The following is a 27,790-nucleotide window of genomic DNA, read 5'->3' on the forward strand; positions in this document are numbered from 1 at the left end:
TTTGCCTGCCCGCAAAAACATTCTGGTTACAAAGAACTGTAGACAGAGATTGACATAAAGATTATTTCCCCGGGGGTGGGGGAGAGAGAAGGATGGCACATGAGAAGTCATGTTCTTCTAAAGCTAGAAGAGCTGGACTTTGTGCCCCCAACAGCTAGCCAAAGCACTTGTAACCATCCAATAGGATGGATTAAGAGAAACCTGTTAGCATCCTTACTTGAAAAATAATTCAATCCTTCCCAGCCAGGCTTTTGGGTTCTTCCCCTGCTGCAGCAGTAACCCTTCTGTTTCTACCCAGTCCACCGCCACGATTTTATCCAAGTAAAAACTGCTGTGAATGTTTATGGAATTGCCTCTCCTCCTCTGAAGGAGCAAGACAACCTTTGACTGTAGTTCAACAATCACTCACCACACCTTCAACCCACTCACGCAACTTGGATGTCTTTAACTTCATGCCTTCCCTGACACAGAACGCAACCTGCAGCTGATCTGCACAGGACAGAAAGCTCTACTGCCTCCAGCTAAACCTCCTCAGTGCAGGAATCACAGCCAGGTATTCCAGATATCAGTGAAAGTCACTGAGAAACCAAGAGGTGTGCTGGCTGGGTGGGTCACATTGTCCAAGTCTACTGTGCATTCTAGACTCAGCCCACAAACTCTGGGAGTTAATAAAGCATCTCTCTCTCTCTCTTGGGTTTCTTTCTGGGTGGGTTTTTTTTTTTGGTATGAGATTACAAAACTCATTTTTATTAGGTCATCTTAGCACTGCAAACCATATCTTCAGCATCCCCTGAAGTGGTTCTCAGGACAACATTAAACCAGTGAATTGTAGCAACTGCCACAAGGGCAGAGCTGTAGCTGTAGTCAAGTCATTTGCAGGTGATGCACATCACATGGATCACTTACTCCTTGACAGTAGCTCTTGGAGTCATCAGACTTTCAATCATCCAAGAAAGTGTATGTTCCAAGTAAAGCTACTCGGAAACCTTCCTGCTAACCTCCATAAATTAATCAATGCATGCACATTCTCTAAAGTGTTAACTCATTAGGTAAACATTGTGATAGTTCAAACATTAACAATTATTTGTTTAAATTACGTACTTTCTCAAAGTCTCTTTGGGAACAAATGAAAGCTGCGGAGGGCACCTTATCTAGTAGGTGGTTGTGACTGCACATAAATGTTACATCGTTACAAAATTAATGCAACTTCTCTCTAAAAAGAGCTAAAAACATACGGAACAAAAAAAGAAACAAATGCTGAAAGTAATTTTACTTGTTCGCGTTCCCTAATTTCTCTACCATTCTAAAGGAGCAACTGCTGACTAAAATGGCCTAGATTTTCAAAAATGCCTCAAGGGGTTTTGACATCTGAGATCTAATTTTCAAAACACAAAGCATCATTTCAGCTAAACACAAAGCATCATTTCAGCTGAGCTGGGCAACTAAAAGCCAGGGCACATGGAATCAGTAGCCAGGACAATAATTTTTGAGCCTCCTCGTACCAGCTAGCCAACCTGCAAAAATTTAAATATGAAACCAAGCTGACAAGTACCACAGGGGAACTCACTTTCTGTTCACGATCGCCCAGTCTTCCGTGTAACTTCTTACACAGTCCCTCACATGAGGGTCCATCTCACTGTTAAAAGAATAAAAACAAACACCTTCAAAATCACAGACATGATAATGACTTCTTAAACATACATACTTTCACTTAGGTTTGTATTTACTCTTCCAGGCATTTACAGCCAAAAATTCCACGCTTCAGCCTTGCAGGTACTCAAACGCAGAACAACTAATTCCCTTGAGCGAGGTGTCACCCTGTCACCTCCTACCTCTCTTCAGGCACAGCCGACACAAGCGTTCGACATTCTCGGGGAGTGTACACAACCTCGATGTCATCGGGAGGAAACTCAAGCAAGTCTCTCAGGGGTCCGGACTCCACTGCAATCGGGTGTGTAATAAGGTAGTCCTCCAACTCAACTGGGTCCACTGCTTCTGTAAGTGGTACCTGGGAAAAAACAAGCAACGGAAGGGTCTTAAAACAGAGAGAAAGAAAGAAAAAAAAAAAAAAAAATCACATGCACATATTCTACTTTGGTTTTTAAACCAGCTCTTCTGCCTTGTTGAGGAAACTTGATCTAACATCAGATGACAATTAACCCTAGTGGTGTTAATCTTAGCTAACACACATCACATAGTTATTTTTCATGTCTTATCTTTTACTTGATATTTCTCTGGATATTTCTATGATGCATACCATCACCATCTCAAAAAAAAATTCATCTATTTTCAAGAAATTCATTAGTTTGCATCAAAAGAAAACATTACACTTTATTTGCCATGTATATGACTTTGGATTTCTTTTTACCATGCTGCTGCTCTGATCACAAAGGGAACCTTCACCCTGATGCAAGATGCAAGAACCCTTTCACCCTCAGGCACGGCCCCCAGACAGGAATCCAGAGCACAGGCTGATTTACCAGGAACTCACAATGCCACAGAACTCTAAAGACTAACATTATTTCAAATTAAATCACTTCTCTGGGGAACACAAAACACAATGTTCATCCACCACAGGTACAAGTTTAACCACCTCTTCTCCCTGGTATTAGGACCTTCAGTCCCATGATGACTCTGCCCACACCAGGACACTGCTCTAAATAAAATGGATGCTTAAAAAACATCTTTACTGGGCACAAAGCTTGCACCCAAAGCACAAGGAATGACTGAACAAACACATGCAGGAAAACAGGAGATTTCACTGGCAGTACTGATCTCACCATAGTGGAAAAAAAGTGAGCTTTTTTTAGGCACATAAAAAAAAAATTGCATAAACTGGATACATACATTGCATAGCTGTGTAGTTTTACATATGTATATTATATAAATACATATATATATTTCTGATATGAGATCATTATCCTATGAGGCTGCACATAAACATAGACATTAAGAAAACAAAACACTAAAAACAAGTTTTGAGGAACCTGTTTCTACAGCAACTGAAAGATTTCCTAGAATTCCCTGGCACATCCCAGCGAGGCTGAGCGGTTTAATATGAGTCAAAAAAACACATCAAAATTCAGCAATTTTTCTCTACTACTTCTTCTTTCCTGTCATGATTTCTGTGGGACAGGGAACTATCCTGTAGCTTGTCTTCTGTTGGCAATAACTCTAAAAAGAACATTTAGTACTTAAGTTTTAAATATGCTTCTCAAAAAATTGCTATACCAATCTCAAATTCCAGTTTCTAGACTTCTATTGCCAAAAAGTTGTGAAATGAAGCAACGTCTTATTCAAGAAAAAAAAAAATTGGCTAACACAGAGGGTATTGAAAGAATCTCTCCTACCACAGCCAACTTCAATGAATACTGCAATTTTCTTAAAATACAGAAGGCAAACCCTTCAGCAGAAAAATGGCGTGACTCGAATAAAGTCAGGTGAGTTGGACTAGATGACTTTATGCCGGATAAGAATTGGGTCCATAAAAAAATATGATGTCTAGAAACTCAGTATTAAGTTCTACAATTTAGGTAAAAGACACAAATTAATTTCTGTGTAAAGACATGCACCATCATCATCATCTATTTATCTCTGACCCCACAACCTTTTATCCCCTTCTAATCCTGAACTCTGGAAATGAACTTAAAGTATGTGATCTGGAGAATTTTTGAAAATACAAACCAGATACTTTTAACTGTTTTCCTCACTGCAAAACTCACAATGAGCAGAACTTGTCATTGCTCTTTCCCACATTACAGTTAACGTGTCATCACCTCACACTATCTGTTTCTTACATACAGATAGACCAGCTCCATTTGGCACTAGATAACTGACAAAACATACAGCAGTGAAGTGTGACAGTTTATTGTTGAGGAATTGCTAAAAGTGTATGTTTTTTCAGAAGAGCTGCTGCATAATACTACTGTTACTTTGCGTGCATATAATGCTTTCCACTGATAAACTTCAAGCCCAAAGAAGAGTAAGAACCCAGAAACGGAGGCTCCTTGCAAATGAAGATAAAAATAACAAAATCACTGGGCAAAAACCACAGAAGCACTGGGTAGCAGAGGTGCTGGGAAAAGGCCCTCCCTCAGGTCCTCTCGTTGCCAGTCCAAAGCCCCATCCACACAGCGACGCAGCTCTGTGCTGCACACTGAAAGCACCCTCACTGGAAGAAGGCCAGAGGGTTAAGGTAGCCTCGGAGGGTGACTTAAAGCTGCCTAACTGACCCTATTTTTAAGCCCTAACACATTAAGACTTACTTGTACTCCTCCTGCTGACCTCCCTGGCACCTTCAAAGCTGAGGCACCTTCCAGTGCACTTGCTCAGCAAAACTGAGCTGACCATGCAAGTGTTGTGTTTCAATCTCCACAAACTCATTTACCTGTGCATCTCCTCAGGCTAACAAAGAGGGACCTTTTCCTCATTCCCTCCGATCTCTCTAATCCACTCATCCCGATAAACAGAAGAAAATTACAAACAGATGAGGAAAAAACTCTGTATTAACGCAGAGTTGATGGGGACGTGCAGGACCGAGCAGACTCAGGGCAGAGACTGCTACTGCCCCAAATGCACCACGTTTCCCCATTCCTGGCATTTTACATCTCAAATTTCACATGTCCAACAAGAGCATTGTAATGTATTGGACAAAAGATGAATGAAATGGCTATGCTAGTTAAAAAACACCTGATCTGGAAAAGCGGCCAGTGCTTAGGGGGCTATCCAACACCAGGTACCGGCTCTGCGCTCCGGGGGTTTCCAAGCCCTTCGTACGTCTCAGGATTAGGCCCAAGGTTGCACTTCACAATTTTCCAGTTTGTCTCTTCGGGTAACTATTGCACCATGAAGATGTAAACAAACATAAAAGTCAAACCCAGAAGCCAGTATTAGACTCACCATCTGTGCAGCCAGAAATACTGTCTAGCACCTGAGTAAACAGGCCAAACATAAATTCATGGTTATGAAGAGGAACTACTTCGTGTCAGACTATTGGCAGATAAAAGGCAAGCACATTATTTTAAGCTTTAGGTATTTGTGGGGGAAGAAGTGATGAAAGAGGAGGAGGAAATAAGGATGAACAAATGCACCAAAAGGAAAATGAACTCAAATGGTGTCCCAGTGTCTGAACCGAACCATGGCAGCTCCTCTCATGGCTCTCACTGCTGATGCCTTAACCTTTCCTCTGTCCCGCATCCCACTGTCGTTGTGGATGAGACCAAGAACAGACACAGTACACAAGGGGCTATTCCTGTGTCATCTGCAACCTGGCCAAAGTCGCCTGAAATCGTCATACGAACCCATCAGATCGAATGCGCACAATGGAAGAGTCAGACGAGTTCAGATAAAGACCAAGTTATCCACCCTCATCATCCCAGCCTCACCGCTGACTAAGGAGCAGAACCTGCTCTATCATCTCACCTCTGAGTCTCCAGGCCCAGCTTACCTCCTTGTGGCACCCAGGAAAAATAGCGAGGCACCCAACAGCCAACTCCCCTGGCCCACTAGGATTGTGATACTTTCTTAGTTCACAAACGTTTTGCCCTTATCCTTGTGCACCACTCTGATGTACAGCTGATCTCCGGATTATCACAAGAATAGCAAGTCCCGCTTTCAGCTGCATATTAAAAGGTTTTGAAATCTGCTGCAGCAGAAATGGGGGAACAGCTGAGGGGCTATAAATTTGTCCTCTCCCACAGCTCTGCTTGCTGGCAGGCTGCAGACAGCAATGTTCAAAGCAATGTTCATCCCGCTTCCAGGAAAAGCCTTTTCAATTCCTCCTGACAGCTCCTAGGAAGCAACAGTCGGCACCTCCTCCATGAAATGCAGCTGGTTTTTCTTCATCAGACTTCCAAAGGCAGAGGGACAATTTCAGTCAAGTATTTGCAAACGTGCAGTCCACCTACCAACTGACTAATAAACCTAATGGAGGAATACTGGAGCATTACTGTAGGAAATCATTGACAGGGTGTCCGTTTCTTCCAAGCAGAGTTTATTAAGGCCCTTCAGAAACCGAAGCTGTACAGGATCTCTGACCATCTTCCCAACCAGGACTATGGAATAGTCTAAATTAATGGCAAATACACGCTAAAAATATGCAAAGGAAAGCATGCTCCCACAATCATGATTGCTGCTCTTTTCAAAAATACTCTTTGATTTTGTGCGAGCTGTAATTACAGATCAAATTTTGGACAACCTTTCAGACAATTCTTTAACACAGTTTTCACTCAGTCTTTATCCCAGGATCAGACACTGCCACCTCACTCAGGGCAAGTGCTATTCTGGTGCTATTAAAATGAATAGGACTACGCAGGGAGAAAGGGGCTGCTCGGTATGAGTAAGAGGGGCATAACCTGCTCCCTGCCAATGTAAACACCAAATACAACATACTGATAAACTGAAAGTACAGAAGAAATCAAACAGCACTCTCTCTTTTTCAGACTTAAACAGCCCAATTACCCCAGATGAAACACATCGCTTGCAAATAACAATTCTGCGTATGTCCTTAACCTGACCGTAGACACACGCTCTGTCAGCTTAACTAAGACACCAGTCTGATTGATTTGGCTTATATAAACTATTTAACGCACACGTTCCATAGGTGCATCTGCGTTGTTGCAGTTATGGCTCTCAGAAGTTGCATTTCGAAACCCTATTTCAAAGGTTTACAACTCTCCTGCAACAGGGACACTCAAGCTTTCTTCTTTAAGGCTGTGTTATTCTTCACTGTTATATCCCCTTAAAAGCTTGAAAATAAAATTTCGTTTCCTATCGACTTTGTCCTTCTCTAGACAGCAAACATTGTATTTTCCTGTAGTTTTAGTGCACTGCTAGCCAAAACATGTCTCTGTCCTATTTATGTCCTTCTTTTGATCACCTACCTGTATCATCATCATCACTTACAGAAGAAGCAGCTGCACAAATCTGGCGACAGGGGCAGAAGCCTCTGCTAGGGAACATGGCATAACTCCATGGAGGGTAACACAAACCCCCATTTACTTTAGCCGAGCATCTCACCCAAGGACTACAGGAGCAAAGGGCTAACACGGAGGAAAAGCTACACCCGGGGCACCACAATGCAAAGCCCATGGCTTATTCCACTCCACCAAGGAAGCAAAAAATAAAATGCAAAGGGCAGATCTGTATTAGACCTGCTCTGTTGTGGCGTTCCTGAGAACAGATGACCGCAACCAGCTCCCTCGTGCACAGAGCAGACCCCTCTGACAAGCAGGACCTCCCACGTGTCCCAGCGACCAGGGGTTTGCCGAGCGGCAGCGCTGGCTGTGTACAACTGACAGGGAAGGCAGCAGCAGCCATGCTGAGAGGGAGCTCAGCAAGCAGAAGTGTGCAGGGCAAGGTGATTCAAAAGGCAGCAGGGATGCCTCACCAACAAAGGCAATGGGGATACTTGCCATAGATGCACTTTTCCATCACGCTCAAGAAATGACCAAAGGAAGTATTTAATTAGCATGCCATTTAATTAGCCATCATTACATGCCCTTGCCTGAACAGCATCCCTCTCCAGTTTGCTGCCTTACTGAACCAATTACACCCACGCTAGTACCTAAAGACTAAAGGTCTGCTCTCCTGGGCACTGTACAGAAGCTCAGTAAGGGATCACAGTAGCAACTAGGGCAGAAAAAGGGACAATTATCATCTCCATCTCACAGATACTGACTGAAGCACAGAAGAAGTTCTGTGTAGATCATTGCTGTGTGCCCTGATGTCCACAGGCATTCAGATTTTTGCCTGAAGGACTTTAACCTATCCTTTCCCTACACAAACAGCTGGGCAGAGGGCATATTTCTAGATCCTGTTCCAGAATTTTGTTGCCTAACTCACATGAGTTGTTCTGAGCATCACGAGTAGTCTTGTGGGACACGCTCTAAGCAACACACTGATCCCAGCTATGATTTTGCAGGCTCTTCCAGCTAGCGTATGTCAGTGCAGCCATGAAAAGCACCGCGTCCCTCGCATTGCCTTCTCCCTCCCTCACCTCTGCCCTCCCAAGATGCTTGTTCTCACGGGGAGCCACAATGGCATTTTAAATGGTTATGACGTGTTGGCTTGGCAGGATGCATCTGGCAGAACAAGGATTTGAACCCAAGTTGCTCGTGGCCCAATCCAAGACCAATTTTCCTTTAATCTAAAATGAGATGCATAATTCCCAAGGGCAGAGACCCAGTCGCTGTGAGGATCACAGTACAATTTGGGGCCCTGTAAAAATGACAATGGCAAAGACTGGAAGGTTATACCTCCTGCCTCCTGTGCGGGAGTAAAATTCCCTGCAAGGGTATGATAAGGGACATTGAAAAATTAACCTTACAGAGCTCCTCATCACAGGGAGGATCCTGACTACTGTTTTTACTTGGCGGCTAGGTACTTCTTCAAAAATCACGGGGATATTTCTTGCCAATTTTGAAAGTAGGACAAAGTTCCATCTTAACTTCAATACCTCCTTAAATATTAAACAATTTATTATGTGCTAAAACTGTAATAGATTGCGCCAAAGCTTCGAATTCTAAATTAATATCAACTTCCCACCCACCGCCTCCCTGGGCAAAATTGGAAGGACAGATGATGATGATTAACATTTCAAAGCTGAGCCCCAGCCTTCTCTTAGCTATTGCTAGGTCTCCAGGGCAAACAGTCACTTCCCTTGTTGAGCATTCAGGAATGCAGATGGCCTGTTCTTGCTGTGGCAAAATCCCGTCACCCTTAAAGGGATACTGGTGTCTCAGGGAACTGCAACAGGAGTCAAATCTGATGTACCATAGGAAGGACTCAACGTACATCTGAGAATATAGGAAATGTAACACACTTAAAAAAAAATAAAATTTGCAGGCAAGTTAAAGAAGGTAACGGTTTAAAGAAATATATTTGCTAAACAGAGGCATCAGATTCATTTTTAAGTGTAAACTACAGGCCATAGTCACTCTAAGAGGTTTTGAAACATGAGCAGTGCAATATTAACCACTGACTGCTCATGTAATTAAAAAATAAGTTCTACCTGCATAAATTACGTTTTCTTTCACCTAAACACTTACTCCAAAAATGGTAATCACTGGATCCAAATCCTAAGAATCACATATTGGTCTACTGCCATTACTGCATTTCAGAAAACCCATACCCCTAATTTCATAAGCCTGATGACTGGTGAGCACAGAGAACTCCTGCATTTAATTTTTTGGCTGCATTTATAATACATGGAAATACACAAACCAAGGAGATTCCTAGGCAATCTCTGCTTTTCATCAACCACAGACAGCTACCAACCTTCAACAAAGATGACACCTCCCCAGCCATAAAGTGCAGTCATTACCTCCACATACATGCGTACTGCCTCTGGAATGCAGTTCCGTATCTCCTGCTTTGCTCTGGCTCTTATTAATTCTTTTGCGTGGTGTTTTGAAAGACATAATTACTATAGAGAATAGCTGCTAAAAGTCCTTTATTTCAAATTGTAAACGTGCCTTAAAAATTTCTGTAAGCATTCTCTGTTAAGACAAAAATTGTTTTAGAAATAGTCTGAAGCCTCCATTTTTAAGATCTGAGAATATTTAGTATTAAGTTCTGGATTCTTTTTACAGACAAGCCCAATGATCTGTAATGTGTGTCAAATTCATGTAATATCACAATGCATGAAATGGAAAAAGCCTCTAATGAAAGGAGATATTTGTAAACATACCTACCTAAAGCAGGATCCTACATATAACAAGTAACAGCCAGTCACAAAACCAGTGAGATGTTTTATGTACAAATATTGCTAGGTTATTTGCTATTATAACTGGTTGCTAATGTAAGAAGCCATTTGGGTATAGAAATATTAATATTAATCAGAGATTAATTAGTTATCTGGGAATACTAAAGCAATTTCTTACCAAACCCAGAAAGACACGAGTTATGCCTCCAAGGATGGGTAAGAAGACAGACAATATCTTCTTTGATGACTAAGAATCATGTAATTTCACCAAGAGAGTATTTCAAGAACACAAAGACTTTGATATAGAAAACGCAAGTGCTGAGACTGATCTGAAAGAGCCACCCTCTGATAAACTGCGCCAAAACTGAGAGCGCAGAGACTGAGACAAAGAAAACATCAAAGCTCCATTATTAAAGAAACGAAAAAGCCAAACAGTTTGACCAGAGACTGCAGAAAAATCACAGACTTCCCACTTTTGGCAGAAACACTACATCAGATCAGCAGAGATGGATCCCTCCAGACCCTTAGGGTTCACACAGGCAAACCATGGTGGCTCTGAACTGTGCAAGCTGAACCGTGGCAACCACGAACGTGCATGCTCTTCTGAGTGGAAAACACTTGGCACAGTCACATCTCAATTATCAGTGGACAATTTATCCAGGGTATGGATTAACCACCAGACACACGAAGACGCCAGAGCTGGCGTCGCATGGAGCTGCCTATGCTATTAGCTCAGGAGCAGCACTAGAGGACAGCTGAAGTGGTTTAGGTATGTGCCCAGGTGAAGAAATTACTGCATCTGCCACATTCACGGCGAGCAAAGCTTCACCTAAGAAACCACGCAAGTACGAGCCAGCTTCGGGCACAGACAGTCCCGATGTCTCACCTCTGTGCACCTGAGCAGCCCTGCCTGGAGACGCCAGCAACGAGCCTCAGCACCCAGCTAACCCCTGCAGCGGCACAGCCATCACGAAGTAAGGCTCTGCCCGTCGACCGAAGCTCTGGGGACCACAGCGGACCTCCAGCCTTGAGTCTCCTTGCCTGCTGTTCAGAGCTGGCTCCGCAGAGCCACCTGAGTGCCCCCGCACAGTGACAGCACTGGCCGCTGGTGCAAAACCTAGGCACATCCACCCAACCCTGTTAGCCCAGATAACAGAGACGTGGGTCTCATTCAAATTACCTTAGCGCTAAAAAGGCTAACAGTGCACTCAAGCTGCCTTGAGTGCATACATACAAAGGAACTGTTGCAGCAGTGCATCTACACCTTACGTGCTCATGTGTCCTGTGACACAGGCTTACTCCTTCATGCACTCTCACAGCCGGTACTAAAGCACGCTCCACCTGCTCTCCTGAGCCTTCACCGGCAAGCGGCAGCGAGACAGCCAAGGAGGAGAAAGCAGCTGTAATTCAGCATCGTGAAGCAGCGGCCTTCCAATCCACTGCTGCTTGCTGGGGCCATGGCAGCATTAGCATGACAGACTCTACAAGCAGACCAACAGGGACTTAGACTGAAAATTCTTCCATTGCAATTTGAATCCAATATTAAGAATTTTTGCAGTTTAGGATATTAGCAGCATTTCCACTGACCATCAGTTTGTTTCTGCATTTTATTCCTGAAAAAGATGTGTCACAACTAACTTTAATAAACAAAGAGTAGGATTTAATGGCATTTTTAGATTCTGAGTATTTATTAACAGGCCTGTCACGAATGCTTCGTTTAAGTAACTGAATTTACTTTGTATAATAACATTTAGTTAAGATTAGTTATCTCTGCTAACATATAAACTGTTTAAGTTACTGCAGATAAATGAGACTCAGCAACCTTTCAAGGGATACCAGACTCGCCAACTTAACATATAAAATCTCCTGACCTCTGCAACAGGACTCATTACTGACTTTAGAAATAGTATGTAGGAGTTGTCATTTACTAAAGAAAGGGCCTGCACCGGAGCAGAGTTAACTGTGAGTAATCCCTAATGGGAGGAGGCAGGGAAGAGGATGTGGATGCCTCTCCCATCCTCCCCTGTCTGATGAGGATAGACCATTCAGCAAGGCAGGGCAAAACCTCCAGGAAACACATATAATGGGAGTCACTATTAAGCCTTAATCAGCTTTGAGAGAGCATTAAGACTTGGCTCGTTTTCCTTTTCGTTTTAGTGATTTTGGTGATAAAACTACTTGGCTCTGAACGCTTCAAAACGCCCTTTTCTATGCCACATAGGATACTGTCATGTTTTCCCTTGCAGTGTTTTCCATTCATTTGCACAAATTATCTTTTCTTCTTCTCTTAAATGATGCTAAAATAAACAAAGAAAATATACAAAGGAACCTATATTCTCTTATTGAATAATTAGATACTATCTTTGAATACACATCCAATAAATCCAAGACAAAGCTTCAATTAGCCCAGATAATGCCCATAAACCCGGCAGTGCTTTACAAAGGTATGTAAATGTCAGCATCTTTATTTTACATGGAGAAAATGGAGCGCTGAGAGCAGACGTGGTCAAATCACATCATGTCCAAGAATCCAGACCCCTTTATTCCCAGACTAATTAGCATCTCTTGTAACAGTGTTCCTCCTCATACGAACGTTCAACTATGCAGTAACATACACCAACAGACAGGAAATATTACCCTTAATCCTTTGGAAACAACTGTCATTTTTCTATAAAACAACTGATTATACATTCACTCTGCTTACTTGCAAATTTTGTAAAATGCTGCTCTTCTAATTAAAATATACCTCTAAAGATTAAAAAAAAAAAATTGAAGAAAATTTTCTTTTTTTAGGAAAAAAACCCCAAGTTTTGGACAACAACCAAAAACATTTCAATGACTATCTTTGGCACTCAAAAATGAAGTATTCAGAAATCGAAGATTTTATAAGTCTTTATCTAATTTGAAAAATATAAATATCATTAAGCAACAAAAGTTGCTGAATGTAGACTAAGACACAGACAGCTGGGCTACAATTGAAGAGAGGTCCAGATACCGAGTGATTATTTTCTGTCCTTTGACAACATCATCTGCCCTCATAAAAAGGACAGCACACACAGGGAAAAAAAACAGACTACAGTCCATTTGCAGATACAAACCAAAACTCTGCTCTTCCTACAGCAAAGCAGCATAACAAGCAGCCATTAACCAGCAAGCCGAGGCATGCACGCCAAGATTCAGAGAAAGCTTTGGGTCGCTTCAACAGTAACTCATGCTAATCTCTGATAATCCACAATCCAGCTTCATCCAGGTAAAACTACTGCAGAAATCTGGAAAGAAGAATCAGGCCTCTGACACACTGTAGCATGCAGCAATGAGCAGAAATGACCGGTGCAACAGAGGGTGAGCAGACAGTTAACAAGCACCATAGCACAAGGAGTTGCTCAACAGAAAAAATAAACTTGGAAAGAAAAGAAAGTGGTTAGTCACGAGAGATTATAATAGCCCATAGTAAGCAGTCCGGTTCATCAAATAAACAAAGCAAATACTCTATCCTGCAAGATGCTGGGGAATTCTTTGAAAGGAAGTGCAAGCTCTCCACTTTCAGTGCATTCAATCAGTGAGTTTGGTGGTGAGAAGCCCCAGCTCCCACGAGGGAATACAGAACCTCTCGATGCACTGAAGATGAGCACAGCACGTGGCTTACAACCCAGAACGCAAACAGCAAGGTGCAAACACACACTCGATTTACCAGTGGATTTAGAGAGACTTGCAAAAGTAACTTCAAAAAATAAAATCTCCTTCATCTGACTCTAAGACCTTACCAGCTCCTATTTCTCAGTAACAAACTGTCAGTGCCTTCTGTTCTGGATTTCAAAAATAAAAGCTCAGTGCTGCAAGGACTGCATCTTGCGAAGAGTCCCAATTCAGCACGTTAGGTTATACAGGAAAAGCTTCTGAAGGCTTTGGACCTGTATCTGTGGTTTGAGGAATGTGCAATTAAAATCAACTGCTCCTAAAGTGGCAGAAGGGTGAAGGCTGACAATAATAAACCACAAGCTCCTGTACAGTCATTTGAAAGCAGTGTCTTCTCCCCATCTCTACCAGATACTAAATTAGAAACAGTTCTGGCAGCATTTTGTCTGCTGCTCATGAAGCAAAAGCGAAGAGACTTGCTAAAATTCAGCTGTCAGGTTTTTGCATTTATCCTAGGTTCAACCACATGCGAGTCTGTTGAGTGTGAAGAGTCCCTGCACTGGCTTCAGTCAATAAGAAACAAAAGGCCCAACCAAGCACAGTGCTGAGGGCCCTTCATTCACAAAAGCATACGTTTCTCCATAAAAATGTCTCCATTGGACTGCGTGTGATAAGACTCTCAGACAAATTACCATAAGCAGCTACTGTTGGCAACTGCCAACAGAGAATCAGTGCTGTGGCCTTATCTGGATCATAACTATCTATGGAAGTGCTCAACACGATGAGCAAGATGCGCTGGATAGGAGACCAAATCTGCATTACCATTAAAAGTCCTCCAGTTCCATGCTGCACAGTCAACAGTGCAACTTCCTGCCATTGTGGAGATAGTCACATGAAACACAATCACACGGCATTATTAAAATATCCATACATTTTAGCATAAATTTCCTATTTAAACCCATACCACGCACCCTACTCTAGGCTTTCAAACCAGTATGGCTACACAAAACTGCCATGCAGATTCAGGGCCTTCTATTTCTTCTCTGTAGAAGTGTAACAACACACAAACTTCTGAACTTTTCCAGAGCAAATAGCTATTTCAGCTTCACAGCAGTAATGCTTTCTCTCTGCATAACGTCTGTTATCAAACCAGGAGAGGCAGGCACAGTAGATTCTGACAGATGCCTAAGGGAGAGAAATTAACCCAAAATTCAGTACAAGCGAACCTCTGTCATATTATGCAGCCTCAGGATACAGACTCATGACTTAACCAAATACACTTTTCCTACAGACTATCTCCTACAAACTATCGCTCCATGTTAGTCATGCTTCTAAAGAGCATCTCTGCTCAGCACAGAATTTAATATGACAAACTAGGAGCTTATCGCATCGACCATCACGCAATGCAGTTTGATAGGAAAGGCTCAGAGCCTGCTTCAGTTAGCATGACCTTTTCCAGGATTTTTATAGATTCTTGCATACATTTACTAGAAAACAGAACAGCAACAGGATAATTAGAGACACCAGAACTGAAGACAGGGCTGACAAAACTGTGACCAACAAATCTGATCCTGCATTAAGAATTACATGTGAAGACCAACAGGACTGAAGCTTTAAACCTGCATACTTTGATGATGGCAGAATGGAAAAACCTTAGAAATAGGAAGAAAAAGTGGAAGAGACAATTCAGAGCAAAAGGAGGTGATAGAAGGAAAAACAGTTATCAAAACTATGGCTGGCTGAGGAACAGCTTGGAGAGGTACACAGAAGAGATCTTGCTTTATGAAAGCAATGGAGAGTAGAAAGGCAATTAAGCCAACTTGTTCCAAGATGAAACCACATGTGACACAAGTGAGGCACAGAATCTTGTGGGATGGACATCCAACGGGTCCTTCAAAAGTAGGTGTCTATTCCTCAGCTAACCATTGCTGCAGGGAAGTGGATTCAATGACCCTGAGTGCTCCATCCAGTATACGCCGCTAATAGCAGGGGTCCCTCCCTATTGCCTAATACTGGATTATGCAAAAGACCATACAGAACTGCCAACTCAGGGCTTTGCATTATCATTCCACACTCCTACAGAGATTGCTGTGATAAAGCATTAGCCCTGGACACACCGCTCTCATTAACCCCTCCTCCTTCGTGCTCACTCACCATTAAGGCTGGGCACACAGCTGACAAAGCCAGCCTTCTGGTCTCCTTGTACTCACACAGCTGATGCAGAGGGAAAAGACAGGAATTCCAGCCCTCTTCAATCCCCAGTGACTCTGGTGTAGCTGGATCTCCTGAAAGATGAACTTTCAGCCTGCAGCAAAGTCATTCTTCTAAGCTAGGGGTCAACTTAGTCTTGGAGATCCCTTTTGAGATGATACTAGCTCCAAGGACGCATTTGTGCTCTGTATGAGAAAGCTTTAACGCATTATGTTGGACACAGAGCAGTACATGAACTGAGGAAACTCTACAGGACCCTGCTCCAAAACAAGAGAAGAACTCTTGTGAACTCAGAACACTTGTACAGACTATCAAATTCAGGGCACATTTCCAGTACTGCCTGACCTAATCTACCCTCTTTGAAGAAAACAAGATGCTATAATATTTGTTTTCTAAGTTGACTGCTGCAAAAGAAAGTGCTATGACCCGAAGCAACAACCCAAATCAAAGGAACACTTCCAAAAATACAGTTCCAGCCTGAAAAAGTTTGCTGAACTCTTGAAATTTTTACCATCATGCTGAATAAATTTTGAAGGTTACTGGTAGGCCATGCAAGAAAATCTGACTTCAGAAACGGTGATTCTGACAACGTGGCCTACATTTCAGCCGCTCCTGAAACTGGACTGTTGTAAATAAATATACATTCCTGAGGAATTAAGCACATTCAACTTTCACATTAACATTTAAAATACTTCTGAAGAGTAGATGAGCAGAGTGGTCCCACTCTCAAGAGTGACAAGAAACACAAGAAAATAGGTACCTGAAGTGCATGAGCTTGCAAAGAGCTCTTCATGAAGAGAGCCACACATGCACGTGGAATTTAATGCCCAGTCCAGGCTGTTCTGGGATAAAACAACTAACATCTGGTCAAGGGAGCCCCCTGTCCTACAAAGATTCTCCAGAAACACAAATTCCCAGCCACACCAACTGATTTGCAAGATACAGACCTCCAAAATTAGAGGGTTTTGCATGGAATTATTTTCCTCAGTGTTATCAGGGCCGCTTAGGTCAACAACTGTCAGCACTGCAATTTCTTTCCAAATGGTAAACAAAATAACTATGCACACCTTCTTCAGTCTTCCGTGTTCCAAGCATTACTTACAGTTGTATGATGAGAGACGCTGCCTCCAATATTGAGGTTTTTGAGAAGCTGGGGAGACCCTCCATACTGCCCTGAGATCTGCTTCCTGACTTCAGCAGCTACCGTTCTGAAATGAGACAGGGACAACATTATCTCTGTAAAAGAATTACAACAAAGATGATATATCAAACACGCTTTACACCGCTGTTGGAAGGAAACCAAATACTTAGGGCGCTGGTTGGAATAAGAGTGTCACCGGCCAGTGAGAACAGACCTTGTATATTAAATTCCCGGAGAATCACAAAATTCTCGCAAGACTGCACATACACGTTCTTAACAGCAATTACATTTTTTTTCCTTTTGTGAACTGCTCTTTTGTGCACATCTGTGGCAATAAAATGCATGTGACACTGAGCACAAATAAACTTGTTCCCAGCAGGCTCTTTCCAGTTCCTACCAAGGAAAGCTCTCCTCCAGCGCTCTCCGCACCCCTCAGCAGTTCCAAGCCTGGTCATACATCTGCTCCTGTGCTCTGCTCTCTCATTTTCATCCCTTGCCTATTTTTGGTTTTTGCAGTCACAGAGATGAGGACGGGCAGCCACTTTCCACCCAATATCCAACCCCTTCAACACCCAGGGCAGAAAAGCAGTCCCTCACAGGGCGAGTTGAAATGTCTAGGGAACAACACACGAGAAACAACCAACCGGGTCAGAACAAAAAACTGTTTCCCCTTTCGCATAGGAAAGGTAGCAGTGGGACTACGGTGACTAGCAGAGGGGACACACAATGCACTGGCTAGCAGGGCACAATGCCTTACGGTCTCTGCCAGAGAGAAATCCCACCACTGGGCAACTTTTCTCACCAGGAAGGAAAACCACAGATCAACCCTTCCACGCCTGGAGGGTAAAATCCACACCGTGCCCCTCTGGGGTTTTCTTTTTTCCCCAATAAGCCATATTGTCACTGGTAAGCCTGAAAACACAACAGTTAGGTAAACCCCCAAAGAGAACATCTCAGCAAAGGAAGAGCACATCAGAGAGGGAAATGCCGATAGTCAAAGACTGTCTTAACAAAGAGCCATGGGTCAAGCCCTAACACAACCATCTAGTGCTCCATCTCGTAACCTGGCAGTAAGCTGCAGCTCACCTCGGCAGTAGAACTGGGACAGCCAAGTTTTTGAGTATGGTGGAAATGGTTTTGTTTCAAAAGAAAACCAAAAGCCCAGATTCTTTCCACGAAAAAATGTTTTGCTGAAAAGCTGCTGACTACCCCTGGTCTACAGGACCTCACCAACACAACAGTGCTCTTCTCTAGGAGTCAATGACCAAGTTATTAGTGACAAACCCGCTCCCAACTGCCATTCACCGTATTGCAGCACTGCAGTCCGCTCTGTCTCCCAGAACAAAGTCCCAGCTCCAAAAAGACACTAACCAGTGCATAAGACAGATGAAGAGGCTGCAAGGACACGGGTGATTTTTTTTCTGCTGTATCAGCGATCTTTGTGGGAACGGCGTCATGGCTAACAGACTCGCTCCTGATCTCACTCAAGGGAACGTGCTGTGTATCAGCATGGTGCATGAGCTGCTAAAATCCTGTCAGGTAAAGATGGTTAAACCTCCCCTGAGCAAAACCTTGACATCAGGGTGGGCTCCCAGCTTCGGGACTGCTGTTGCAGTGAACGCTGGTGGGCAGGAATGGGTGCAGGTGGAGGCAACTGATGTCAATGGAAGAGAAGGGAACTCTAAAAGGGAACTAGCTGGGACAACCGAGCCTACCATGGAGAGCAGATGTTTCCTCAGGCCAGAGGATGGGAGTAAGATTAGCTAGAGGAAGCATTATTTTGTCTTTTAAAAAAGTGGACTGCAGAAGGGAAAAAAAAAGTTTTACGTATTCTGGCTGCAAGAAGTCATTTCTTTCATGTTTGCCTTTATCCACAGGAGACTATGTTTTCACTTCTGGAAGGTGGCTTCTGAAAGCAGACCAAACAGCTCCTGCTGGGGACGGACAACATTCAGGCTGTCTGATTGCCCTCAGAAAAACCATCTTCCCTGCTCCCACCATGTGCACGCATACACTCACAGACACGCACACATGAGAACAAACCACACATGCTGCTAGCATTTATAGGAAAATTTGGAATGTATTAAAATGGCTGCTTGGCATGGAAAACACTACGCATCTGTGGCTGACAAGATTTAAAAGCTTGCCCCCGGGTTGCAGACGATCTCTGCTTTAAACCTGATCTCTTACTCGGTGCATGTTTTGTGTAATTCCTGACAACACACAGAAGAGAGCCCTTCACCAAATGGCTGGCAGGAAAAACCAGAACCCACATTTCGCCGTGCAGCACAACACAGGAAAAACTAAAAATCTTTCCCCATTTTCAAGAGATATACATTGTTTCCAATGGAAAGTATAGCCAGAGGAGGAAACCTGTCCTCAGCTGTGAAACCACAGCCGATGCCTAGCCACGTTACTCAGCGCTGCTCCTCCTGCGTGCGGCGGCTCCTTATGAACCTGAGACATGCTTTGTGATAGACTCCAGAGGGATTCTCAGTCCTTTCTTCTTCTGCGTGTTGACCTCAGCTGGGCGGCTCTGCAGGGGCTGGGAGCTGTGCTGTATTTGGAGCACAGCCTGTCAATACACCCTTAACTCCAGCTACAATTGTGCTTCACCCCAACTTAAAGCAGAAGCAAGCTCAGCTGCAATTATAGCGTTGCTTAGGGGCACTGTGAGTTTGCACGGATTCTATTACACTGCCCGACATCATTCCCGCTGAAAAGGTCATTTGATGCAACAGGGGAAGAAACATGGTAAAACAAAAGGGTGGCACTCATCAGCACAGCTTCTGACCATGTGCTGTACATCAGAGGCTGCTCCATGTTGCTGCCCCATTAATAACCTCACTGGATATTAAAAATTCCCCTGAAGCATGGTCACAGAAAGTCAGAACTGAACAACCTCCAATCGGTTTGACCAAGATATCATCATTACTTTCATGTCTTAAGTGGTCCTACCTCTCTAGCTTTCGCAATTACCAATCAAACCTCTCCCCACATGAAGAAACTGGCTACTGCCTAAACCTCGAAATTCCTGAGTGGAGACTGTAGGATTGACTACTACTTACTCCAAGCCTGCAGTCTAATCCACAGCTCTTGTTGGCTACCTTTTTGTATCACTGCATTCACAAATGTATTCAACACCATTTCCCCTACTGGAAAGCATCATGATTCTGACATTTAGAAACCATCTTCTAATGTAATCTGATCACCAAGTGTATTTATGGGTAATCTATACCCACGTGGTTTTGTGCCAACATCATCAGTTAGGTTCAATAGCCCTCCTCCCACTCCTTCCTACTTGCAAGGTATTCACAAAAATTAGTCATATCCCCTCCCAGCCTTCCTTCTGCAAGGCTAAGCAAGGTCAGATCCTGCAACAGGCTTTCTGCTCCCTTGATCACCCTGATGGCTCTTCTCCGCTTTTCTTCCAGTTGGCAATCACGCCTTTTAACACACTGTGTTTCATCCTGATCACTCACTCCAGATAAGGCCTGATCAGGGCTTTGCAGAACCAAATGAGTATTTTCCTATTGAGAAAACACCTCAGCTGACTACTTTCAGGACTGCTTTCTCACTGCTTCATCACAGAGGTTCACAGTTTCCCTAAAACTGATAATACACTTGCCTTCTCCTCCTCCATTTCCAACAGTGGTTTGTCCATGACAAATGCCATCTACTAAGTACTAAGTTCATGTTATATTATAACCCTGAACACTGTTTCTATCTAGAAGCTATGCTTCCTAAACCAACTTAGGTTAAAAAGTGTATTACACCAAATCCAACCAGAAAAGAGAAATAAATCTCAAAATAGTCTCCAAATGGAAAAAAAAAAAAAAAAATCCATTTGGCAGAACAGAAGAGCCATTAAAGCTCTTGATAATTAAAAGGACAAATAAAAAACTGCCTCTTTAATAACTATCTTATATTCAACATGTAACCTGGGATCCTTAGGCAAACATTCCAGTTAATCACAGCCCACAGCCTCATGAATGTCTATGTTTAAAGCACATCTTCCCTAGTCACTTCCTTTCTGACCTTCTTCACTGGTTAATTATTGTGTGTGCATGTGGTTCACACAGAAAAAAAAAAAAGACAAAGGAGAGGAAAAAAATTCCCCTTGGAACTGGCTTCTAAAGCAAAACAAGACTGGTCATTCTCAAAGTACTCTGAGCTGCAAATAACAAAATGAAACCATTTGTTTGCACTTCCATGTTTCTTTACTACACACAAAAATCATTTCTGTTTCTATGCAGCCTACCCGGTCAAAACCAAAAATTGTTCCTTTTTTTTTTTTTTTTAACCTTAAGCAGCATACTGGAAGTATCAGTTCTTCCATTTTGCCTTCCCAAGAAAAGGCTCACCAAGACCTGTCCAGCTAAGCCAAGCAAGGTTAAGAACTCTTCCCTTTCACAGAAAAGGTGGGTCAGAATACAGTCATCTAGATCATATGCTGCAGTGATTTGAGGAAGTCTCTCTTTTCCATAGCCCTCCCCATTTTGAAAGAGCAATGCAAATTGTTTGTTTCTCCCCATCCCGCTAATTGCAAAACTGTTACTCCTGCCTGTTCTTCATCTTGTGTGTCACGTGCAGTGACTCTACTCTCAGCGAGCCTTTGCCTCGAGAAAGACAGCCTGGTACAGTGAGGCATCAGCGTCAATCGATAGCAAAGCTGCTTGTTCTCTCAGCAGCAGAGAAAACTGTATTTACATAGTTTACTTTTTAAAGTAAAAGCATCCCCCTTTGTTCAGCCAGCTCACTTGTGTACAACTCTGCACATGGCTGGAGGCATCTATCTTACTATACTCGCTACACTTGGGTCTGAATCCCCAAAGCCAAATGGCACTCGCCGGTTGCACCCGTCTTGCCGCTGCAGTTGAGATGACCTGTCCCTCTGTCCCTACGTGCTCCGTCTGGGCTCTCCTGCCTGCAGGCCTGCTCCATCCAGGCTTGAACCATGGTGCGAGTCACCAGGTATGCGTTGCAGTGGATGAGGGAACCTGCTTGAGGGAGAGCTCTGGCCTTGAGCTACCCTGCCAGTTCAGCTGTGCCCTGGATGCAGCCTTCCTCCTAAATCCGAGGTCCTGTTTCCTTTGGAGTGAACTCCTTCCCCTTTGAGTGAAATCGGTTTGATTTACAACCCAAAGCTGAGGAAACACCCAGCCTGATCCTGACTGCTGCGGGTAAGTGTGGGTTCTTAAATTAACAGAGAAGATGAGCAACAACATGTTCCCTTTTTCCTTACCATTGCCTAAAACAGAAAACACCATACAGCACTGCCTGTGGTGCTCTTCTGATAATATTTGACTATTAAGGCTGAAAGCATCACCCCTAGGCTGCAGCGAAGGGAATGAGCTCCCAAGATACCTTACTGTGAAAATCACCACAGGACTGGATTCTTCAGGAGAGATCAAAGTCACATCTCATGTTAAAAAAACCCAACCAAACAAGGAAGCCTTGTACAAAGAAGCAGCTTTGTAGCGGAGCCCTAGAGATAAACTGTTCTCCCTGCCTTCTCACTTGCTTTAAGCAGTCAGAGATTTTCTTAGGCTTCCCAGAGCACTGCTGGCTCCCACACGAGACATCCACAACGGCTGAACAGGGGAAGACAATGTGACTTTTGGAGAACGGGAAAAAGCTGCTCTGAAGTTTCTGTTAAAAATACTTTCAATTATCTGTGATAGTGTTTTGACAATGCAAATGGCATCTGGATGTGGGAAGAGAATAAACTGCGATGAATATCCTGCTGCAACCACTACATTTCTGGCCTGATTCAGTGCTCGTGGAAGCCAGTGACAGCTCTGCTATTGGTTTCAGTGAGTGCAGGTTTCACATCATCCCTGTTTACCCTGAGGCAGGGCAAAGGCGGCTGTCAGTCTCCCTGACACATCATTCAGGCAATGTAAAAGGGCTCTAAATGAACACAAATGTAAATTTAGTCTTCCCAAGTCACCTTTTATAGTACCCCATCAGTGTAAAGGGAGCTTCAGCAGAAATAAGATGCTAGCTCTGAATGTAGTGAACAGAAGTGTTTTCCCCTCAATTCAAAACCATAAAGACAACAAGCTGTGATTACTCCAGAAATCTGTCCATATACAACGAAAGAGCCCTGGATGACGGGGAATTTCCAAATCTCTGAATGTCTGAGAGCAGGGTCACCCCCTTTCAGCCAGGGCTCTGCTGAAGATCCCCCCCAGCCCCAGACAGCAGCGCCTCATGGCACTGTGAGGTTCCCGTTCACACGGAAGCACCTCGGAAGAGACTGGACCCACAAGGGTGAAAACAATTTTCTCCAGACTCCATTGAGAGCTGGGGACAGGAAAACTGAAAATTCTCAGCAAGAGAATAAAGACCAGTGGTAAAAATCACACTCTGAGCTTTGTGTGAGGCTGAAATGCAGAGCAAAATGGAGGGTAAGGCAGGTATGTTATTCCAAGTCAGAGGGATCCTCTTTAACTGTGGGAGCAGTAAAGGAAGAGCAAAACTCTTTCCAAGGAAAGACACTTTCAAAATGGTGATGGTCTGACCAAAGAAGCAGTTCTGGATTCCCTAGATAACCCGATCTCAGGATGGTCCAAGAGCAATGACAAGGCACTGAGACAGGGGTTCATGTGAAAGGCTGCATGAGTTTGCCTGAACTGTGTACGTTGCGTGACGTTTAAAGGGTGATTTTTTCTTTTTCTGTATTTGAACTCTAAAAAACTTGCACACCTTTTCCTCTGCCTGCCCCTGGAAAGACTGGAGTGCTGGGGTACAACACGGTTCGATTACTGGGACATTCAGGAACTCAGCACTGACCTTTGGGGGGGGGGGGGAGCTTCACGTCCCATTTCTCTGCCAAGCAGCCCCATACCCAGAAAATGTACTGGGATAATGCAACTGGGAATCTGAAGCGCACACAGGTGAAGGGGTGAGTGCTCGGTGGGGACAGCGCAGCACAACCCCAGAGGGGCCAGACATGGCACTCGGCTTGGTCGGTACTGAACACCCAGCCCTGCTGAGAGTGAACAGGCAGCTTAGCTGGTTCCTCAAGAATAACTTATTGACTGTTTTTTATTGAGACATCTTAATGAGTGAACTTTTATCTCTGCCGGTGTGGAACCTGCCTTCCATTAACTCTCCTCTAGTCCCCTAAACACCATATGAGCTAACAGGGGTACTAAATAGAAGTACATCTGTTCTTACACTGAGATAGAAACTAATAGCGCACATGCAGCTACAGAAGTATTATGATGCTGCAGAAGGACATGTTCCAATACAGTTTAATAAAAAATTTATTACCAATATATTTCCAATTAAAAATTAACAATTTCAGGCAAGATTTCAGGTATTATTAACCCACTATAGTAAGTTTAACTCAAGAGTTTCTTCTGATGGAGTCAAGAAGAATTAGTAAGTACATGTGATGGCCAAAGTTCAGGCTAAAAATCTGTTCTAGTTTAAAGCCTTCCAACAAAAATGCAGCACGACCTTGTCAGAAAGATACCTTGTAACAGACAGTCTTAAAACGGTATTTTGAAACTGCTGCAGCAGTCACTGATAGCTGCTATGCCCAATATTTAAAGAATCTAGTAGTAATAAACAGACACCGCATGGCACTGGAGTTCTGTATATACCCTTGAGGTGCACCGCACTGGTTGAAGAAAGCACAGGCAGTAAATCAGGGCTGTGAAGACCACATCTGTGGTCTTTCTAAGAAACAGAACAGACGATCCCATATTTCTTTTTCTACCACTACTGTAATAACCAGCCTAGAGGCTTGCATCTGTTTGGTAGGTAGGTCTTAAAGTAATTTACCTTCGTGGATCTGAATTACATCCCATTTGAATTACGCGCTATCAGACAAACCAAGAGCAGCATGGCTATTTCCTGTGAATAAGACAAATGCTATGTCTACCTCGATGAGTAAGCCAAACTGGAGGGCAGAGTGTGAAAATGTGATGGATCTATTCTTCTTTAAACAATGGAACTGGGGAGGGCTTCCAGCAGCCACCATCACAGCTCTTGGAACTTCCGTATGCTGTTTGCTTGAATCTCTCATCTTCTGAAAGAGTAACATTCACAGCAGCATATTCTGTGTCAGCACGAGAAGGGCTACAGCCCAGTCTGGGCACCTCTGGGTACATCATCTCTTCTGCCCACAAGTTTTTGCCTTCACGTGCACTGGATGTGCAGCCCATGAACCAGGAACTTTAGACAACCCTACAATATGGGAAATCCCAGAGAGAAATATAGCAGTCTTATAAATAAGCGTAAAAGAAAGAGTTGGAGATGCAACAGCCCTGCTCCAGGAGGAGCTGACCTCATTGCAGACTACCTGGGTCCTTCTGCAGGCACGGCCTGCACGAACAGTAAACTCCACAGATGAATCTGACGTGTCGAAAAGCCCACCTCTGCCTGCACACATGCATGCTGCCGTTTGGTTGGTTTGAAAACACATCAAGCGGATTAGATCAAAAGGTACACAAAGGTGGCACATCTGTGCTACTGCCTCATGAACTTACTGCACCGAGCTAGTGCCCGACACAGGCAGCGAGCACCCACTGTGGTCACCCCAGGGCCATTTTATTTAACTTCCTGCCGGGGCTGCAGAACTCTTACGCTCTTACTTCTAGTACTTGTCTCTCATGTGACTATTTCTATGACTACAATCAAGAACCAGGAAAAATGGTCTGTCAGCAAATCCATCTCCCTCCATTCCCGAGAGCTTGATCTGTCACATTAACCCCTGGCTGGTGCACGTGAAAGTTTGCAGAGAACCACGAGAGAGGAGCAATGTTTTCACCCCTGCCTTCAGATCCTGAGCAGGGTGGGATTGATGCAACTCCTCTACCTCCTACCTAGCTTTTTCCTTTGACCTCCTTTTTCTTTGTCCGCGACCCTTCGCCATCACAGCTTCTGTAACTGAAACTATTTGTACCTACAGTTTTCTTGTTCAATGGCATGAAAACGATACTCCTTTCACTACTGTCCACAGCCTCCTGAATAGCACCAGCAAAACTGATGGTTCCCACTTTCAGTCTGCTGCTAGTTACAGCTAGGAGAGGTACCACCATCACAAAAGGCTATCTGGTCAGACCAGCAAACAGAAAAACTGTGGTTCCTACCTGGAACCACATGCCTAACTTGGAATACAGATCTACAGAAACCTGGCATTAGGAGGCAATTTCCTACAAATATTCCTCTATTAAAAAAAAAAACAAACCCCAAACAAAAAAACCAAAAAACCACAAAACTTTGTAAAATACAAGGATGTTTAACACTGCAACTCTCAAATAGCTTTGCACGTCCAAGGAGCTGTGCTAACATGAACCAGCTGCTTATCACACACAAAAGGAAGGGACCTATTTTCTCCATTTTGCAGGCAGCAAGGAAGCAAGCAGGCAGGTTTGGTGCTCCCAGGTACGGGGTGCAGCGGCCGGACAGGGCTCTGGCCGCCCGTCCCCGGCGCTCCCCGCCGCAGGTAGAGGAGGGAAGGCGAACTCGGCGCCCAGCAGCCGAGGCCGCCGCGGGCAGCGGGGGCCGGGAGCAGGGCCGGGGGGCAGGGTCCGGCACCCCGGCACCGGCAGGAAAACACTCGCCGCGCTGCCGGCAGCGCTGGGCCGCCCATTGTGCGGCGAGAGGGGGCTGCACAATGCGCCCGGCCGGCCTTTGTTCACAGGGAGCTGAATTAAACAGCTCTTTTCCTCCTTTTTTTTTTTTTCTCTCTCTCCCCCCCCACCACCCCCCTCCGCCTTCCCCAGGGAAGCGGCACCGCGCGAGGCGGACACCGCGCACGCACACGGCCGCATCCCCCACCCCTTTGTTGCAGACGAGGGGAACCGCAGCCCCGCGGCGCCGGCCTGGGCGGACCCTGCCCGGCGGCCCGGCCGGGGGCTGCTCACGGCAGGCCCAACGGCCCGGCCCCGGCCCCGGCTCCGGCTCGGCCCGGCCCGCCGCCGCGCGGGCGCCCTGCCAGCAGCTCGAAGGCCGGGAGGGCGGCGGCGGCGGCGGGCCGCGCCGGGCCCGTTCGCCCCCCCAGGGGCGCGGCAGCGTCCCCCCCCTCTCCCTCCCCGCCGGCCGGGCCCGGCAGCCCGCCCCTCCCCACGCCGGGGGCCGGGACCGGGCGCACCCGCACCGCTGCGCTCCGCGGCCGCGCTACCTGCTGATCTTCTGGGCGAAGGCGCGGCGCTCGGCCATGGCCGCGCTGCGGGGCTCCGCGCGGCCGCTCCTCAGCGCTGGCGGAGCCGGGGAGCCGGGAATGGGCGCCGTAATGCTCCGCGGAGGCGCGCACCCGCGCGGCGCAGCCGGCCCAGCTCCCACCCTCAGCGCTCGCCGCGCCCGCCCGCCTCCTCCCCCTTCCCGGGCAGGGGCCGCTCCTCACAGACATACGGCGGGGCGGGCGGCCGCGGCGCGGCGAGGAGTGACCGTCGCCGTTCCCCTGCCCATCCCCGGTGCCGGGCCCTCGGCCCTTGAGGCGGGCCGGGGCAGCCGGTCCGGGACCCGCACCAGCAGCCGGCAGCGATCCGGCCTCCATCCCCCAGGGCTCGGACAGGCTTAACCCAGCGCGTCCTGTCACTGCCGTGGTGCAGACTGAGCGCGCCTTCGGTTCAGCTCGCCCTCACTGCCGCTTTATTCCCATTTAAAAACGGAGTGGGTTGGGGTTATTACGTGCAGTAATGAAGATCCACTCGTGGTTAGGGAAGATGGCTCTTCACCCGGCTCACACCACCCAACATCTCACCCCGGTGTCGAGCGAGACCTGCGGAGTTCAACCGGAGGGTGTGGGCAGCGGCGGCCTGGGCTCAGAGCCGCTGCTGGGGTCTCATGTGTGCTCACCCTTGGAAGCACCTCGCCGGGGCTGCTCCACAGCTCCAGGCTGTCACGGGTCTGCATGGCATGGCCGGGTCCCTTGGCCACCCATATCCCCACCCAGCACGGCACCGAGGGACGCCATCGATTACCATGCTCCCCTATGCTCTATGTGCCTGCAGGGACAAGACTGGGCTCTCGGTCTATCACATCCTGTATGGTACCAACTTTTCCTTCAGAAAGGCTAAAAATTCTCCCTAACGGTGATTTAGAAGATGGCTGGAATAGCGTAACAACCACCTTTCCAT

The 27,790-nt window shown here is 45.3% G+C and overlaps 1 protein-coding gene across 1 annotated transcript in view; it reads right to left on the reverse strand.

Moving 5' to 3' along the window:
• The window catches only part of DOCK7 (dedicator of cytokinesis 7), a 108,052-nt gene extending 81,182 nt beyond the window's left edge, over positions 1 to 26,870 (reverse strand). Inside the window, exons 1-4 of the mRNA XM_050901073.1 lie at positions 26,833 to 26,870; positions 16,653 to 16,758; positions 1,833 to 2,008; positions 1,568 to 1,636 (exon numbers count right to left, since the gene is read on the reverse strand). Coding sequence (XP_050757030.1) covers positions 1,568 to 1,636; positions 1,833 to 2,008; positions 16,653 to 16,758; positions 26,833 to 26,870 — 389 coding nt within the window. The remainder of the gene's footprint in view (positions 1 to 1,567; positions 1,637 to 1,832; positions 2,009 to 16,652; positions 16,759 to 26,832) is intronic.
• Positions 26,871 to 27,790: the final 920 nt, after the last annotated feature.

The sequence above is a fragment of the Gymnogyps californianus genome, chromosome 8, assembly GCF_018139145.2.
Source record: "Gymnogyps californianus isolate 813 chromosome 8, ASM1813914v2, whole genome shotgun sequence".
In the NCBI taxonomy this organism is placed as follows: domain Eukaryota; kingdom Metazoa; phylum Chordata; class Aves; order Accipitriformes; family Cathartidae; genus Gymnogyps; species Gymnogyps californianus.